This window comes from Sebastes fasciatus, chromosome 3, assembly GCF_043250625.1.
Source record: "Sebastes fasciatus isolate fSebFas1 chromosome 3, fSebFas1.pri, whole genome shotgun sequence".
Lineage (NCBI taxonomy): Eukaryota > Metazoa > Chordata > Actinopteri > Perciformes > Sebastidae > Sebastes > Sebastes fasciatus.
This window is the reverse complement of record NC_133797.1, coordinates 22,115,954-22,130,851: the sequence shown is the minus strand read 5'-3', so window position 1 is coordinate 22,130,851 and position 14,898 is coordinate 22,115,954. Positions and strand designations below refer to the sequence as shown.

The following is a 14,898-nucleotide window of genomic DNA, read 5'->3' as shown; positions in this document are numbered from 1 at the left end:
TTTGTCAGGTAGCCAAAAACACACCTCCAAATGAATGCTAATGTTGCTCCATCTCTGCTGGATGTTGGCTAACTCTTTCACCGTAACAACTGGAATACTGAGATCAATAGAGTGCTGCAGGGATGACGTATTTTTGTAGGCCAACTCGGAAGTTAGCATCGTCCTGGTTCCCATTACAAAAAAGCAAATGGGATTTTTCCATTGGGTTTTGGATTATTGCAGAAAATAAGCTCTGTGGCAAACAAACGTTTATGATACTTACACTTTTTGTTTCGTAAAATAATCTCCACAAATTAACACTGAACAATGAACTACACCACGGTCGCATGACCGTGAGTGTACACAACAAGGCTGTAAAGGTGGACGGGTCGGCGTGATTACGTTTAGTAGTCTCATTTAGCAACTTGTTAGCAACCGCCTTTTTTAAGACACGTAAAAGCTTCAAAATTCACGAGTGGGATATTTACTGATGTATTTTATATCAGCAAAACATTAAAATCTCTTAAGCTTGTGTTAACCACAGACCTTATTTCAGGCATCTAACCAAAAACCCATACAAAAAACCCACTGTCTTCCAGACGAGGGAACTGGAAGTGCTAAAATGCTAACTCATTTCCAGGTTTTAGGACTCATTCCTGCAGCACTCTAAAGGCTGAAAGCAACACAGTGACAGCACCATTTTCATCAATATTGTCTAATATTTTTACAAACAAAAACGTATGCCTTCAAAATAATTTGAAATATGATATAATCACATTAGGGAAAAAAAAGAAAAGTTAGGGATACCTACTTTTTTCATCTTGGGTACATTGCGTGAAGAAATCATGAGATGAGCATAATGATTCATGAACTCAGGGTACAAATGTCTGGTGTAATGATTAAACTATTAGTTGGGTTCTCTCAGCAGGAGTTGTGACATAGAGGAAAAAGTTTAGATGTGACAAACATGAACCAGATTTAGTAGGAAAAAATGTGTGAAATCTGAGCACCCGTCAGTTGAGCATGTAAATAGGGGAGTCACTGCTGTGGATTTATGTTTCCATGTCTGTTATTCCAGCTTCACCTGGTCCTCATCTCGTTTGGACCGTAACCTCATCACTGTGATCACAGGACAGGCCACGGAGACCTTCGACCTGCGGTTTCGCGACCTTTACCTCTTGTCCAGAGGTGTGTCTCTCAACAAGGTCCCTATGGAAGATGAGCCAGTCCCTGACCCGATCCCTCATTATGCCCCTACTCCGGTGTCAGCTGCTATTGCTAGGAAGCTCATCAATCCCAAATACTCCCTTGTTACCTCGGGAACCCACGCAAGTGGGACTTCTTCTGACCAAAATTCCAGCAACAAGAACTCCCAGAATCCCACTGGGCTAAAGTTTATGAAAGGACGTCTTAAGCATGTCATCGAAGAGCCACCCTTACATCCGGGATTAGCCCATCTGGAGAAAGCGTACCTGATCCCATACCTGCCCACCTGGCCAGAGCCGGACCCACCAAGCGACGTGATTGGCTTTATCAACATCCGGGATGAAAAGCGAGCCAATCAGGTTCACTTACAGAGGTCGGAGAGGTTTGAGACCAGCCAGGCCATACGCTTCAAGACGCCAATGACGCTATCACCACAGACTGAGAAACCTGCTTCAGGTCTGGCTGCAAACGCTGCAGGAGCAGCAGAAAGTCCTTCTGGGAATACAAGTGCAGGGGCCTCGACTCCTGTGAGTCCAACCAACAAACAGCTCAAAGAGCAAACGCACACAGCTCCGATTAAGGACCAAACTGATGCAACAGATTCCGGAGCGCCCCCTACGCAGCCCAACGCACCTTTAACACAAGACACACACAAACCCAATGCAACAACACCACCCAATGTTACTGCTGATTCACAGCCAACAGACAATGCTAAGGAAACTCCAGAGACTCAAACTGTAGTACCTCCCATTCCTAAACGCCGCACACTGCAGTTAATCATAGACGAAGCCCCCTCAGAGTACCTTGGCAAACCAGTGGTCACTCTGATGAAAATGGACCAATTGGAAAGTCTCGATGACTTCAACAAAAAGGAAACCCGAGAGGAGCTGACGCCAGGCCGTGGCCGCACAACCTCACAGAGCGATGGCAGGGACTCTGGCAGCACCGGCGAGGGCAGCCAAGACAGCACCAAGGTCATGTGTGACCGAGCAGCCAATGAGGGTCCTTCGAGCACCTCCACGGGATCAGAGGAGGAGTTTTATGAATGTTCCCAGCCTGAGCCCATCGACCCGTTGACCAATGGAGTGACGACGTCAGGGTCAGGGCGCGGGCATCGCCAAGGAGACGGGGTCAACATGATGGCCCGCTTCTCCCAGAGCATGCTGGATCTGCGGGAGCCCAGCCAGTCGGAAGACAGCAATGCCCTCATTCGCCAATCACAGCAGCTCCGCAGACTAGGACACCCCTCACCGCATAGGCACATAGGACAGGTATTATATCATATATGTCAATATTTCTAATCCTTTGGTCTTGACACAATTAGTCCATCAATAGCTTAGTCCAGGGATTCCCAAACATTTCCACGCCAAGGCCTCCCAAATAGCATTAGCTTATGGCCGGGGGCCCCCCTTTTGCAAGATGTCTTTAAAAGCCCATTGACATTACTACAGCAAATATTTAAAAAGTAAATAAATAAAATAAAACTTGGCATGGCAAATAAGATTCTGATGTTATATATTATTATAAATAATAATAATAACAATAACAATGATTACATTTTATTTTTACTTTTTTCATTCATTCATTTATTAATTTATTTTTATCCATTTTCTCCCATCTTCCCTCCAATTTGCTGTGGCCCCCCCTAGCTCAAATGTGAGTGTTTGCTATTCTGTATGATAACAATGTAAATATTTGGGTTATAGACTGTTGGTCTGGGAAATTGTGATGGCCATTTTTTAATATTCTCTCACATTTTAAAGACTTAACAATTAAGCAGTTAGTTGAATTGAAATAATCAACAGATTCATTGATAATGAAAAGAAAAGCTAATTGTAAAGGTGAAATGATTAGTCAATTGATTGACAGAAAATTAACAATTTTAATAATCAATCAATTAGAGTTGTCAACTTTCAAATTAATCGCCAACTATTTTGATAATCAATTAATCAGTTTGAGTCATTTTTAAAGAAAAAGAAAATCAAAATTCTGATTCCAGCTTGTTAAATGTGAATATTTTCTGGTTTCTTTACTCCTCTATGACTAAGTAAACTGAATATATTTGAGTTGTGGACCAAATAAGACATTTGAGGACGTCATCTTGGGTTTTGGGAAACACTAAACAACATTTCACCATTTTCTGACATTTTATAGACCAAACTAATTGATTACTGAAGAAAATAAAGAGATTAATCAACAATGAAAATAAGCATAAGTTGCAGCCCTACAATCAATAGTTTAAGTATTTTTCAAGCAAAAATGGCAAGTCTCAGCTTCTCTATTGTGAAAACTTGCTCTATTTTCTGTTTTATATCACTGTAAATTGAATATCTTTCGGTTTTGCTTTTGTTAATTGGAGCCAAAGACAACACTGACAAGTAGATGTTGACACAATGCTCGTCTTAATCATCCTTAATCCTTTTATATATTTGATGAGTAATCACTGACAAAAACAAGTGCTGAGGTTCCCAGGAATAATGTTTGTCATGAACAATTAGGTAGTTCAGTTCAGTTCAGTTCAGGGAAGACACAAACACTTTCTCACTCATACATTTAAATTCCCACTAAAAGATGGGTGTGTTTCAGCATGGGTGTCAAAGCAAGCCACTACATGCTTACAAAAAACATGTTATTCTCCAAATTAAAAGGCGTGTGTCCGCCCACATGTGTTTGCACGCACCTGGATAGAGAGCTCTGCTGATCATGCCAGGGAGGATGATGAAGATGAAGGGCAACAACTTCAGATAGGCAGCCAGGATTGATGCCCCTTTCACGTGAGTCAGGTTCTTAGCAGACAGGGACCGTTGAACAATCACCTACACATACAGAAACACAAATAATAACAATAATAGTAGTAACTTTATTTATATAGCACTTTTCAAAAAACAAAACCAAGCCAGTTTTTCCTTGCCAAAATGTAGCGTAAGTTTGGGGTGTTATTTAACCTTCTTTGAAACAAGCTAGGTTGGTTGGTACCAAGGGATTACTTCGGTTTTCTAGTTTCATATGATATCAGTATCTTCACTCTAGCTTTAAAACTGAGCCTGCTACAACCTAAAAATCGCAAGTTGCGGTAATGCGTTAAAGAAATTAGTAGCGTTAAAACTATTCCAAACTATTATCAAATGTCACACCAAGATTCCTGCTATGAGCCTTAATGTTTGAAGAAAGACATATTAAGTGTGAAGAAATATGACTAAGAAGAGTCTGATCATAACGTCTGAGATAACTGAGTTAACTTCTGTAAGGCAGACCTGCAGTGTGCTCAGTCTCATATCATTTGAATCAAAGGAGAAGTAGATCTAGGAATAATATGCATTCATATTTAATATTTGAGCATACAGGTAAAGAATAGTAAAGGGACGAGGATTGATCTCTGAGGTACTCCATGTGTGAAATGGGTAGTGGAGGATTTATTTACACAAATGGACACTGTGTAACTCCTCTTGACTCCATGATGCCCTACTCATCTATCTCTGCTTCCTCTCTCTGTCTAGTTGTTCAGGACCTCTAAATCTCCAGGTCGTGATGGGCGACAGGGAGGACCTAAAGTAATCATCGCCAAACCAGGAAGTTATCACCGCCCCTCCCCAGCAGGTGTCCCTGTGATTGGAGGACACCGTTACTGGCATGGTCAAACGCTGCAGCCTGATTCGGCCCAGCCGCGCGTAGAGACACGCTCCGGCCGGTCGCCACGACGCCACAGCCCGGGTTACAGGAAGACGGATCAAGCCTCGCCGCAGCCGCCGGACAACACGTCAGGGTTACTAGGAGTATCTTTCTCAAAACTGAGCAATTTAAGACACTTGAGGGCACGAGGTGGAGCATCGCAGAAGAAAGCGACTCAAAATAAAAAGGCTGATAGGTAGAACTGTGGGCCAGCGAAGGTACACGAGGATGATTGTTGATGCAGACATCCTTCTAAGAAAGCGTTGACTCTTCAGTGTGGAATCTTCTATCTCTGGTATGCATGTCATCTCCTGTTTTCAAACCCTGAGGCTCAACATGTAAGAACTATTTTACTTGGGATTTTTTCGACTACGTCAACAAGAGTTGGCTGTTTGATTTGATGATCTATAAATTAATCACGTCACATTCAAAACCAATACTTCATGGATAAAAGTTGGATGGTTTCAGTATAGTGTCTGGCAGATGATGAATTTTTTAGGCAAATACTGATACCTCGGAGGAAATAAACACACATTTTAGCAAGAGTGGTGCTGAGATTTCTGCTAGAGGGTATTTTGTAGATGATAACCAGTCAGGCACTTCAGTTTTGTAAACAATCCCTTGAACAAATATTTCTTTATTACCTCAACTGCTTTTCTTATTCAGAATTGTGTACTGTAAATTGTATTTTTCCATATCCAACCCACGCTGATGCGGTGTATCTGTGACATGCAAGATTAGCCGATTATGTCTCCCCACTGATAGAAGAGTCAGGTTCTGGTGTTGATGCCACTGTGATTGGTTACTGATGGTGTTAGGGTAGGGTTACTGTGTTGATAACTGGTATATATGCAATTTTCTAAACACTGATGTGGGACCAAAAGTGAATGTTGTAAATAAAAAGATAAATTGTTGCTAACCCAGCTCTGTTGTTGTTCAGGTAAATTAACAGTTGATTGAAGAATCTCAATATTTCAGGAAAGTTTATCATACTAAAAAGGGAAAGTACATATTCTGCATCCTCACAACTGATCTGTAAATGATCCAGAACAGTTTGATGATTGTGTGTTCGTACGGTGAAGTATTTTAAGAATGCCTGCTTCTTCCTCATAGACTACAGAAATATATAATTGTAGCTTTTAGGTTTCTCAGGGGATTTTTGAAGCCTAGAGTTTGGGTTTGGCGCAAAATCATGGCAACAGGGTGAGGCTTGACCAGCTTTTCTTTTGGAGATTGAGTATTTTACTTATTTAGGGGAGAGAAGACAGACACAGACTAAGATAGTTACCAAAACTATGGGGAAGCTTCATATTCAATTTTTCAACAACTTCCTTGTTCAACTTGAGTGAACATGTTTTTTAGTTATGCAATGGACAGTTTACTGACAGTACTCCGCCTCACTTTTTGTTCAATTTCAAGATAAGCCTCATAAACAGACCACTGGAATAAAGTAAATCCAGTCCAATCCAAGGCGAGGCAATTTATTGCTACATGCCCAAAACTGCCAAAACTATTAAAAAGACACAGCTATTTATTTATTTTTTAAAGAAAGGTTCCTTTTGTAAAGAACACAGATTAGATGATGTTGATGTTGTGAACATTTATTAAATGATTTGATTTATTTTGAGAAAGAGGTTAGGAGTTTTCCCACTTCACTAATGCAATGAAAGTTTTTGTAGCAAGCCTCTAGTGGCCATTAGAGGAACTGCACTACAAACTGCTTGTTTGTGTAACCTATAAATTAGTCGTTAAATAATGAGCCGTTTTGGTCTTAGTCCAGTAAGATTTCTTTAGTCGATTAGTTGTTTTTTATGTTTTGTCCATGCTGAATTACTTATTTCTAAGAAACTTATTAGCACATCTCTGGTAAACAAAAGATTTTAATTGGTGCTTTTGGGTGATTCTTTGTGGAGAAACTCAGTTTAACCTTAAGTCAACTAATCGATTAGTCGACAAAATCGTATGAATGTTAGTCGACTAATAATTTCTTTGGTCGAGGACAGCCCTAGTATAAAGTACCTGGTCGGTGCACCAGTACCAGGTGGCCAGTATGGTGAGCCCCAGAGTCATGCCGGGCCAGGGCAGGTCACCAGTGACGGCGTCTCTGAACAGGTGCATGGCGTCTGCACGCGGCAGGTGGCAGGTACTGTTGGGAATGATCTTACTGGGCACCGCCATGCTGTATACACGCTCCAGGTTGCTGTAGCCACCAATCTTGTTGAAGGCTGTGAACAGAGAACACACAACTCCAACTACACGATTCTTAAAGAGGAACTATTGTGTTCATTTTCAGGTGCATTTTTGTATTTTGGGTTTCTACTAGAACATGTTTACATGCTTTAATGTTCAAAAAACACTTTACATTTCTCATACTGGCTGTGCTGCAGCACCTCTTTTCACCCTCTGTCTGAAACGCTCTGTTTACGCTCCTGCCTACTCTGTTGTGATTGGTCAACCGGACCAAACTCTTCTGACTCCGCTCCAGCTCCACTCTAACTAGCTTTGTTTGAGGGCGTGCCAAACTAGCCGATAGGCAGGTATTATGTAGGGATGCACCGATATCGGATCGGTGCATCCCTACAATGGGTTGTTAAGGTTTTAACAAGTTCCTCTTAATTTTCAAAGATTTTTTTACCAAGTTTCTGGTGCATGTGGTTATTATTTTAATAATAGGTAGCAATTCAGTAAATGCATATCTACGTATTTATTTGTTACATTTTGTTTTACAAAGTTAAGAATGTGTAAGTCCAGCCTGATGTTGTCTTACACATAATAGAATGATCCCAATTACTTCCAGATAGTGAAGCATACAGCTTATTAATTAAACGCTGGTATCAGATCGGTACTCGGTATCGGCCGATACCCAAAGCCCGGGTATCGGGATGCAAATGTGTTACTTGGTGACATCACCACGCTACGGAAGAAAAGGCAGGACTTAAAGCGAGGCGTTTCAGACAGTTCAGGATCAGTGTTTCTGTGGGGGAGAGTAACTCCCTTTGGAGTGGACTTTGAGCTTTGTGACTTTGCAGACCTTTTACAAAAAACTATATAACACACTAAAGGAAAGGGAAAAAGCACAAAAGCATAATAGGTCCTCTTTAAAAACATCTGTAGTTGTTTTATCTGTTTATAAATGATGATAATTGTACATACCAGTGATTGTTAGGATGATTGCTCCTATAATCATGATGAATGTCTGTAGGGTGTCGGTGTAGATGACAGCAGCAAGACCCCCTGAAAGGAAGTGAGTGTGTGTTATGGGGGGAAAAAACATGAAAGTAGTTTTACGGGATGTAATTGTGTAAGTGTGAGCGTGTGGTTGTTTGTGTACCTGCAATTGTGTAGAGAGCAGTGACCACCAGCATGAGGACGGTGGACAGGTAGAGGTTCCACCCCAGACACACCTGAACAAACAAGGCTCCAGAGTACAGGTCAGTCTGGAGATGGAAACACAACAAACATTTAGTCTTGTAGCAGTCAAAGCAGCCATATAGTGAGTGTGATTCTGCGTCTTTGTGTGTTTGACTTTGTCGTACTGATATCTTTGTGAAGATAGACAACAGCAGTGAGAGGACAGCAAGGTAGGTTCTGATCCTCTCTCCTCCGAAACGACGGCCCAGGTACTCTGGCATTGTCACAATCTGAACACACACATTTCAACATTTCTTCATCACACCACAGCTACACAGAGGAGGCAAACTTAAGAAGCTCCAGGTGGTTTTAGGGGCTCAGTAGGATCTGCCAGTTAGCAGCTGGTAACTCTGGACTGGTTGGATGTGTTCACACTTACCCTGGGTTTTAAAATAATTATGTACCAACGGAGGCAAATAGAGTAATTTATGTTCTTTGTTATACAGTTGGTGTGTGTGTGTGTGTGTGTGTGTGTGTGTGTGTGTGTGTGTGTGTGTGTATGTAAGATGTAACACCCTGTTGGGGAATTTTCAAGGCGGGGTATGCTGGTAAGGAGAATGTCTCTTGGCATCTAAATGTACCTGCTGAACCAGCCTTAACAAGCAGACATGGATCCGCACGTGTGTGTGTGTGTGTATGTGTGTGTGTGTGTGTGTATGTGTGTGTGTGTGTGTGTGTGTGTGTGTGTGTGTGCAAACTAACCCCTGAGGAGATGTAGACAGGCACAAATACCCAGGCCAGAGCCAGCAGCACATAGGTGGCCTGAGAGACGGAAATACAGGAGACATGAAGGAGAACAGCATTTGACCTCAGGAGATAAGACTCTCTGGTCAAACTGGAGTAAAAACGTTTAACTCTTTAGGTGCTCTGCATGTTCAAGGCTTTGTACTGTTTCCAACAACTACTAATACAGTCGGAAAGCATTAAAAAACGTCCTGCTGCCGCCCCCTGCAGCAGCTTGTCTGCAACAGCTGTTAAAACACAAACACACACTACAAAACTAATTTGATCTCTTTGGTTCAGACAGACCAGAGAGAGTTAATTTGGTAAAATTGTTACGCTAATGTTAATTGTTTTCTTTTCAGCTGCAAAAGGAAGTTTAGTTATTTGGGCTGTAGTTTGTGTTTGTCTAGTCTGCTCTATTAATACTAACAAAAGAAACAACATGTCCATGGATTAGCAGGCTCGCTCTGCTTCATTCCAGACCACAATGTCTTTAGTGACTATTAATAGATCAATTAGAATAACATCACATCATGTTTTTTTGAATGGACAAATGTGTGTGTGTCTACTTACATTCCATTCAAAACCAGTGACAGCGATGCCTCCAGCTGCTCCAGTACCAGCCAGACCAATAAACAAACCTGAGCCCTCTGAACTGGCAAAGAGAGACGCTCCGATCTGTGTGACGGAAGAAGTATTCAGATCTTTTAAGTAAAAGTACCAATACAACAATACAATGTGCAATGATCTGCCATTAATACTGCATTTATACTGTACATTTTAAAGATTCTTATTTCATTCTTATTTATACTATTCTTGCATTTATATTTAACACACTTAATAGATCCCCATTTCTCAGCATTTTGTATTTACTTATTTATTTACACCGTAGTTATATATTGTATGTGTTTGATGCACATATTTGTACATATTTCTTTCTTTTTTTATTATTATTTATCTGTATTACTCTACATATATTGTGTTTTGTATAATTTGTACATAATCTACATTTTACAAACTCATTTATTTCTATTTTTTCTAATATTTCTTTGTGCTTATACAGTACATAAGAGCAACGGTAACATCCCAGTTTCCCCCAGGGGATCAATAAAGTATTTCTGATTCTGACAGCCATGTTAAAATACTCTGTCATAAGTAAAGGTCCTGCATTCATAATCTTACTTAAAAGGCACTTAAAGTATCAAAAGTAAAAGTACTTGTTCTGCAGAGAAATGGATAATATATTATTGTATATTACTTTGTTGTTAATGCCAAAGCATTAAAGCATAAGTGGTATTTTACTGTAGCTGGTCGAGTGTAGCTAATTTTAACTACTTTATTAAGAGTTAGTAGTTTAGTCCAGTCCAGTGATGATTAATGGGTCAGCAACGAAGAAAACAAATTCACACACATTTGTAATCATTTGTCGGACTTTTCTATTTTACCTTTCTGTTATTTAAATGAAATGAACTCATCGTCATGATGGACCCCAACCAGACACTGCTGTTTTTTGTGAAAGGGGTCACAACCCAAAAAGGTTGGGAACAGCTAATTTAATCTTCAACAATGTGTTGCATTGTATAAGCATATCATACATTTTAAATGTAAAATCTTAATTTTAAAAGTGACTAGCTGTCTGATAAGTGCAATAAAGTAAAAAAGTACAATATTCCCGTCTGAATTGTTATAAAGTATCATACAATGGAATCAACAAATCAGGTATACAGGATTAATATATATTTTGGCTAAGTCAGCCAAGGGTAACAAACCAGCAGTCTGTCTGTGAACATGTCCAAGGCTGCCAAATATCAGTATTACTAATTTACAATAACATTATTTATTGATATTTGCATATCAGTTTATCACAAAAAGCTTCATCCAACTACACATCAAAAACAGACCATCTCAAGATTTAGAAACTTCTCTTTAGTCTTTATCAATAAAACCAACATCAGTAGTGTTGGAGATGTTACAGAGCAGCTCTCTTTCTCTCTCTCACACACACACACACACAGGTGAATGCATGCACACATATACACACTCACTCACCGGCCACCAGGCCATGTCCCGTCCAGCCAAGAAGTATCCGCTCAGAGTATTCCTGCTCACCCTGCATGATGACTGACAGAGAAAACTGTTAACACACGATCATTCACAACACATACACATAAACTGAACATGCACACACACACACACACACACACACACACATATAGACCTCTGACTCTCACCCAGATGCCGACAGCGAGGTTGAGAAGGAAGTAGGTTACTATGACAATAATGTCAGAGGAGCTGAAGGACTGAGAACGGGCGTAGAAGTTGACGGTGGAGTTAGACATCCTCAATGTTCACAGCAATGCACACACACTTAAAAAACACACTTTTTGTATTCCTTACAGCCACACATGTACACAAGCACCTGCTGAATCTAACCCTCACACCCGCCTCTCAGACCTACTTTGCAAACACCCTAAACACCATGAAGAACACATCACACTCCCTAGAAAAACACCAGGCGCTGCTCACTCCCCTTCCAACACATACTGTATACAACTAACGTTAACACACACACACGCACACACAGTCAGACACACACTCCAGCCCTTGGTAATAGTCCCGTCTCGGCTGGACTACAAGCTGACCTCGCTGTTACCAAAAGTGAGTGTTTGGTGTGTTTTCTTGTACGTGAGAAGAGGGCAGTCCCTTGGTTGAATTGATGATTAAACACATCACCTTAATGTGGCGCTGACACACACACGCTGTGCTAGGGGATAATGGAGTGAGCAGTGGAGTACAGCAGATGCTCCTGTGGACCAGGGTCCACGCTCATGCACATACACACACACACACACACACACACGCACGCACACACAGATGGTAAATCATTGGAGATGACAAGTTTATAATCATTAGCGTCTAAACACACAAACATCTGCTGGTGAGTGCTAAGTAGTGAAAGTGTGTGTGAGAGAAGCAGTTTAACAGTTTCTTATGTAACTGTTCATAGTTTAATACAGTGACTTTTAGGAAGGAACCATTCAGTCTAAATAAAGGTTTTCACTCCAATAAGACATTTGAAATGACACCAAACCTTACAAAAATGAGTATGGACACAAGTTGTTATTTAATTTAGAGTCTTTTAAAGACATTTCTTCAAATGATTAAATGTTTGAGGATAGATCCATTTGGGCGTTTGCATTATTGACTGATGAAGGACACACAATTGAATACAATCCTACAATATAATCCTAGATATTCATATTAATTGGTGTTTTTGGATGAGTGTTGCAATTTATAATTTTAGAAATTGATCAATAAAGTATTTCTATGCACATTACAATAAAGAAATAATACCTTTTCACTTCGCTAACAAATTAACAGATTTTTTTGTTGCAGATTAGTGCTCTTTGTAACTGATTTCTTTGTAGTTGGTGAAATAAATAATTAAAAAAAAAAAAGAAATTGAGTCTGATCCGCTCTATTTGACTGCAACTACTCTGGTTTCTTTACATGCTTTACTTTTGTGTGAAATTTAACCTTCAGAAACACTTCTTGAGAAACACTTGGAAATATTAGTAAGCACCAGGTTGGGTAAATCTCTTTAGATGGAGGAGGTTGTATTAAAGATTTAAGGGAAATTTCCCTCTAAAATAGATCCTTCCTAATAGTCAGGTGAATTTTATGTCACTTATAAATCACCATACATAGAAGTGATGAGGTACACATGACAACATTACTATCATATTTTCAAAATAAGATAAGATAAGATAAGATAAGATAAGGTAAGATAAGCCTTTATTGATCCAAGAGGGGGAATTCAGTTGCCGCTGCAGCAGCACAAAGACAAAAATAAGTTAAAAAAATCAATAATAAGAGGTATAAAAAATTAAATAAGAATAGAAGTAGAAATAGAAACTATACAAGAGCAATTAAGGACACAATTATAAGGTGAAAGTGATGTAATTAATAGCAGTAAAGTCAGCAAGGTATAGTATATGTAGTTTTAATAATTAGTTTTATTATATAGCATATTACATAATATAGCACTGTTTTATTTTAAACCACATTTACTGTTGATTGATTAAAAATGTTTACAAGCAAGACATGTATGACCATTCAAGACTACAGATATAAAATCACATATAACTTTTCCAAATTTGTTTTTAACAATATATTTAATTGTGGTAAAAAGGTTAAATCTCCATATTTCATTATCTGGATAAATCCTCAGATCGCACACTGACCCCGATGGAGGCTGAGAATACAGCATGGTACATTAGAGAAGTGTGACTTCTTTAATTTGAATGTACTTGTGTTCAAACATACACACACTGGTCTGCACCTCGCTGTGTGCGCTTTCTCAAAATTGGAAATTGCTTTTTTTTTTAACTCTCAACACATCTGGACATTATTCACTGAGCGACAACATGAGAGGACGAGAAGTCCGAGAGGAAGAGACAGAGACGGCTGAGTTGACTTTGCTTTCGTGCTCCCTGATGTGAAATTAACTCAGAGTCACACACAAACTGCTGGCCAGTGTTTGTCTGCTGTGAGCAGCAGATGGTGGCGATGGAGACACCTGCTGACGTCACACTCATCATCATCAATCTCACACACACACACACACACACACACACACACAAACACACACACAAACACACACACAGGAAAAAATGTAAAGGTTTAAGATGAACGAAGGTTTTGTGTGCAACAAAAACTTGTATAGCAAAAACATCAAGATTTTTAATAAGAATTAGTACTGAGACAACAAAATGCATCCAACCAGAGGTGCAAAATGCAGTTAAGTGCAGAATAATGTACATATGTATAGAGGTAATGTATAGAATAAACAGTGAGGGGTGGATATGAATGCACTAAGGTATACTGTATACAGTGTGAACATGTGCAGCTTATACTTCGGTAACTGCTGCACTGCAGGTATAAGTACAAGTATAGACAGTAGTATAAATATGAACACTCTAAAGGTGAGATATATACATATTATATATTTCGAAACAAGCACATCTGGCTGTAGATGTTTTGAATGTTGATGAATGTTTTTAGATACCTTGTGATTCTGTAATTTGCTCTTTGTCTTCGTTTTCAATTGTAATGTTTGTTTTATGTCTGCAACCGTGTAGCTGCGCTGTTGCCTATCTTGGCCAGGACACTCTTGGAAAAGAATTTTTTCAATTTCAATGAGTTTTTACTCCTGGTTAAATAAAGAAATACACTATGAACAGTAGTATAAATATGTATGGGAAGAGCAAATATACTACAGGTAAGTGTATGTACGGTAATGTGGCAATAGTAAGTATTTTAGAAGAATTTAAATAGGGAATTGCTTTCCAACATCTTATGTTACATGTATTTAATTTGCAATCCCACATTTTTTAACATTACTGATTCTGGTACATGGCAATTATATACATATCATTATGTTATTATGTCAATAGCGTTATCAGAATAGTGGGACAAAGACAAATATGGAAAACTTTAAAAAGGGATGTTGAAGAATCAGGTCAACAAAAAGTGTGTTTATTTACAAAAAGTTTACTGAAACAAAGGGCAAAAAATTAATCCTGGGAATTTCAATAAAACGAAATTAAACTGATGAAAAAGAACACCACACTATAGAAAGCTGCAGCCTCTCAGCTGGCTGCCAACTTCTCTCCCTTACTCCAATGAATGTTTTTGTTTTTATTTTGTTCTTTTTTAAAAATTGTATTTATTATTGAATTGACGCTCTGGCAATATTTTTCACCTGACATTCATGCCAATAAAGCAAATTGAATTGAATTGAACAGGGTTTTATCTTCTTAGCGTCACCTAACTGGAACCTAGCACCTGCCCAGGTAAGTATAGGGTGAGCTAAACTGAGCAAGCGTCCAAATGCACACAGAAGAATGC

General features: G+C 39.3%; 2 protein-coding genes across 3 annotated transcripts in view; one reads left to right on the top strand and one right to left on the bottom strand.

Moving 5' to 3' along the window:
• fam83gb (family with sequence similarity 83 member Gb) overlaps positions 1-5,773 on the top strand; it is a 10,574-nt gene extending 4,801 nt beyond the window's left edge. Inside the window, exons 4-5 of the mRNA XM_074629636.1 lie at positions 1,058-2,456; positions 4,683-5,773. Of these exons, the coding sequence (XP_074485737.1) occupies positions 1,058-2,456; positions 4,683-5,054 (1,771 nt within the window). The 3' untranslated portion in view covers positions 5,055-5,773. The remainder of the gene's footprint in view (positions 1-1,057; positions 2,457-4,682) is intronic.
• The window catches only part of slc5a10 (solute carrier family 5 member 10), a 26,050-nt gene extending 14,388 nt beyond the window's left edge, over positions 1-11,662 (bottom strand). Inside the window, exons 1-9 of one of the 2 annotated variants that reach the window (XM_074629638.1) lie at positions 11,220-11,662; positions 11,038-11,109; positions 9,562-9,666; positions 8,968-9,027; positions 8,391-8,495; positions 8,186-8,291; positions 8,008-8,088; positions 6,874-7,079; positions 3,866-4,001 (exon numbers count right to left, since the gene is read on the bottom strand). In XM_074629638.1, the coding sequence (XP_074485739.1) occupies positions 3,866-4,001; positions 6,874-7,079; positions 8,008-8,088; positions 8,186-8,291; positions 8,391-8,495; positions 8,968-9,027; positions 9,562-9,666; positions 11,038-11,109; positions 11,220-11,327 (979 nt within the window). In that variant the 5' untranslated portion in view covers positions 11,328-11,662. The remainder of the gene's footprint in view (positions 1-3,865; positions 4,002-6,873; positions 7,080-8,007; positions 8,089-8,185; positions 8,292-8,390; positions 8,496-8,967; positions 9,028-9,561; positions 9,667-11,037; positions 11,110-11,219) is intronic. The other variant, XM_074629637.1, reaches the window with a different exon arrangement.
• Positions 11,663-14,898: the final 3,236 nt, after the last annotated feature.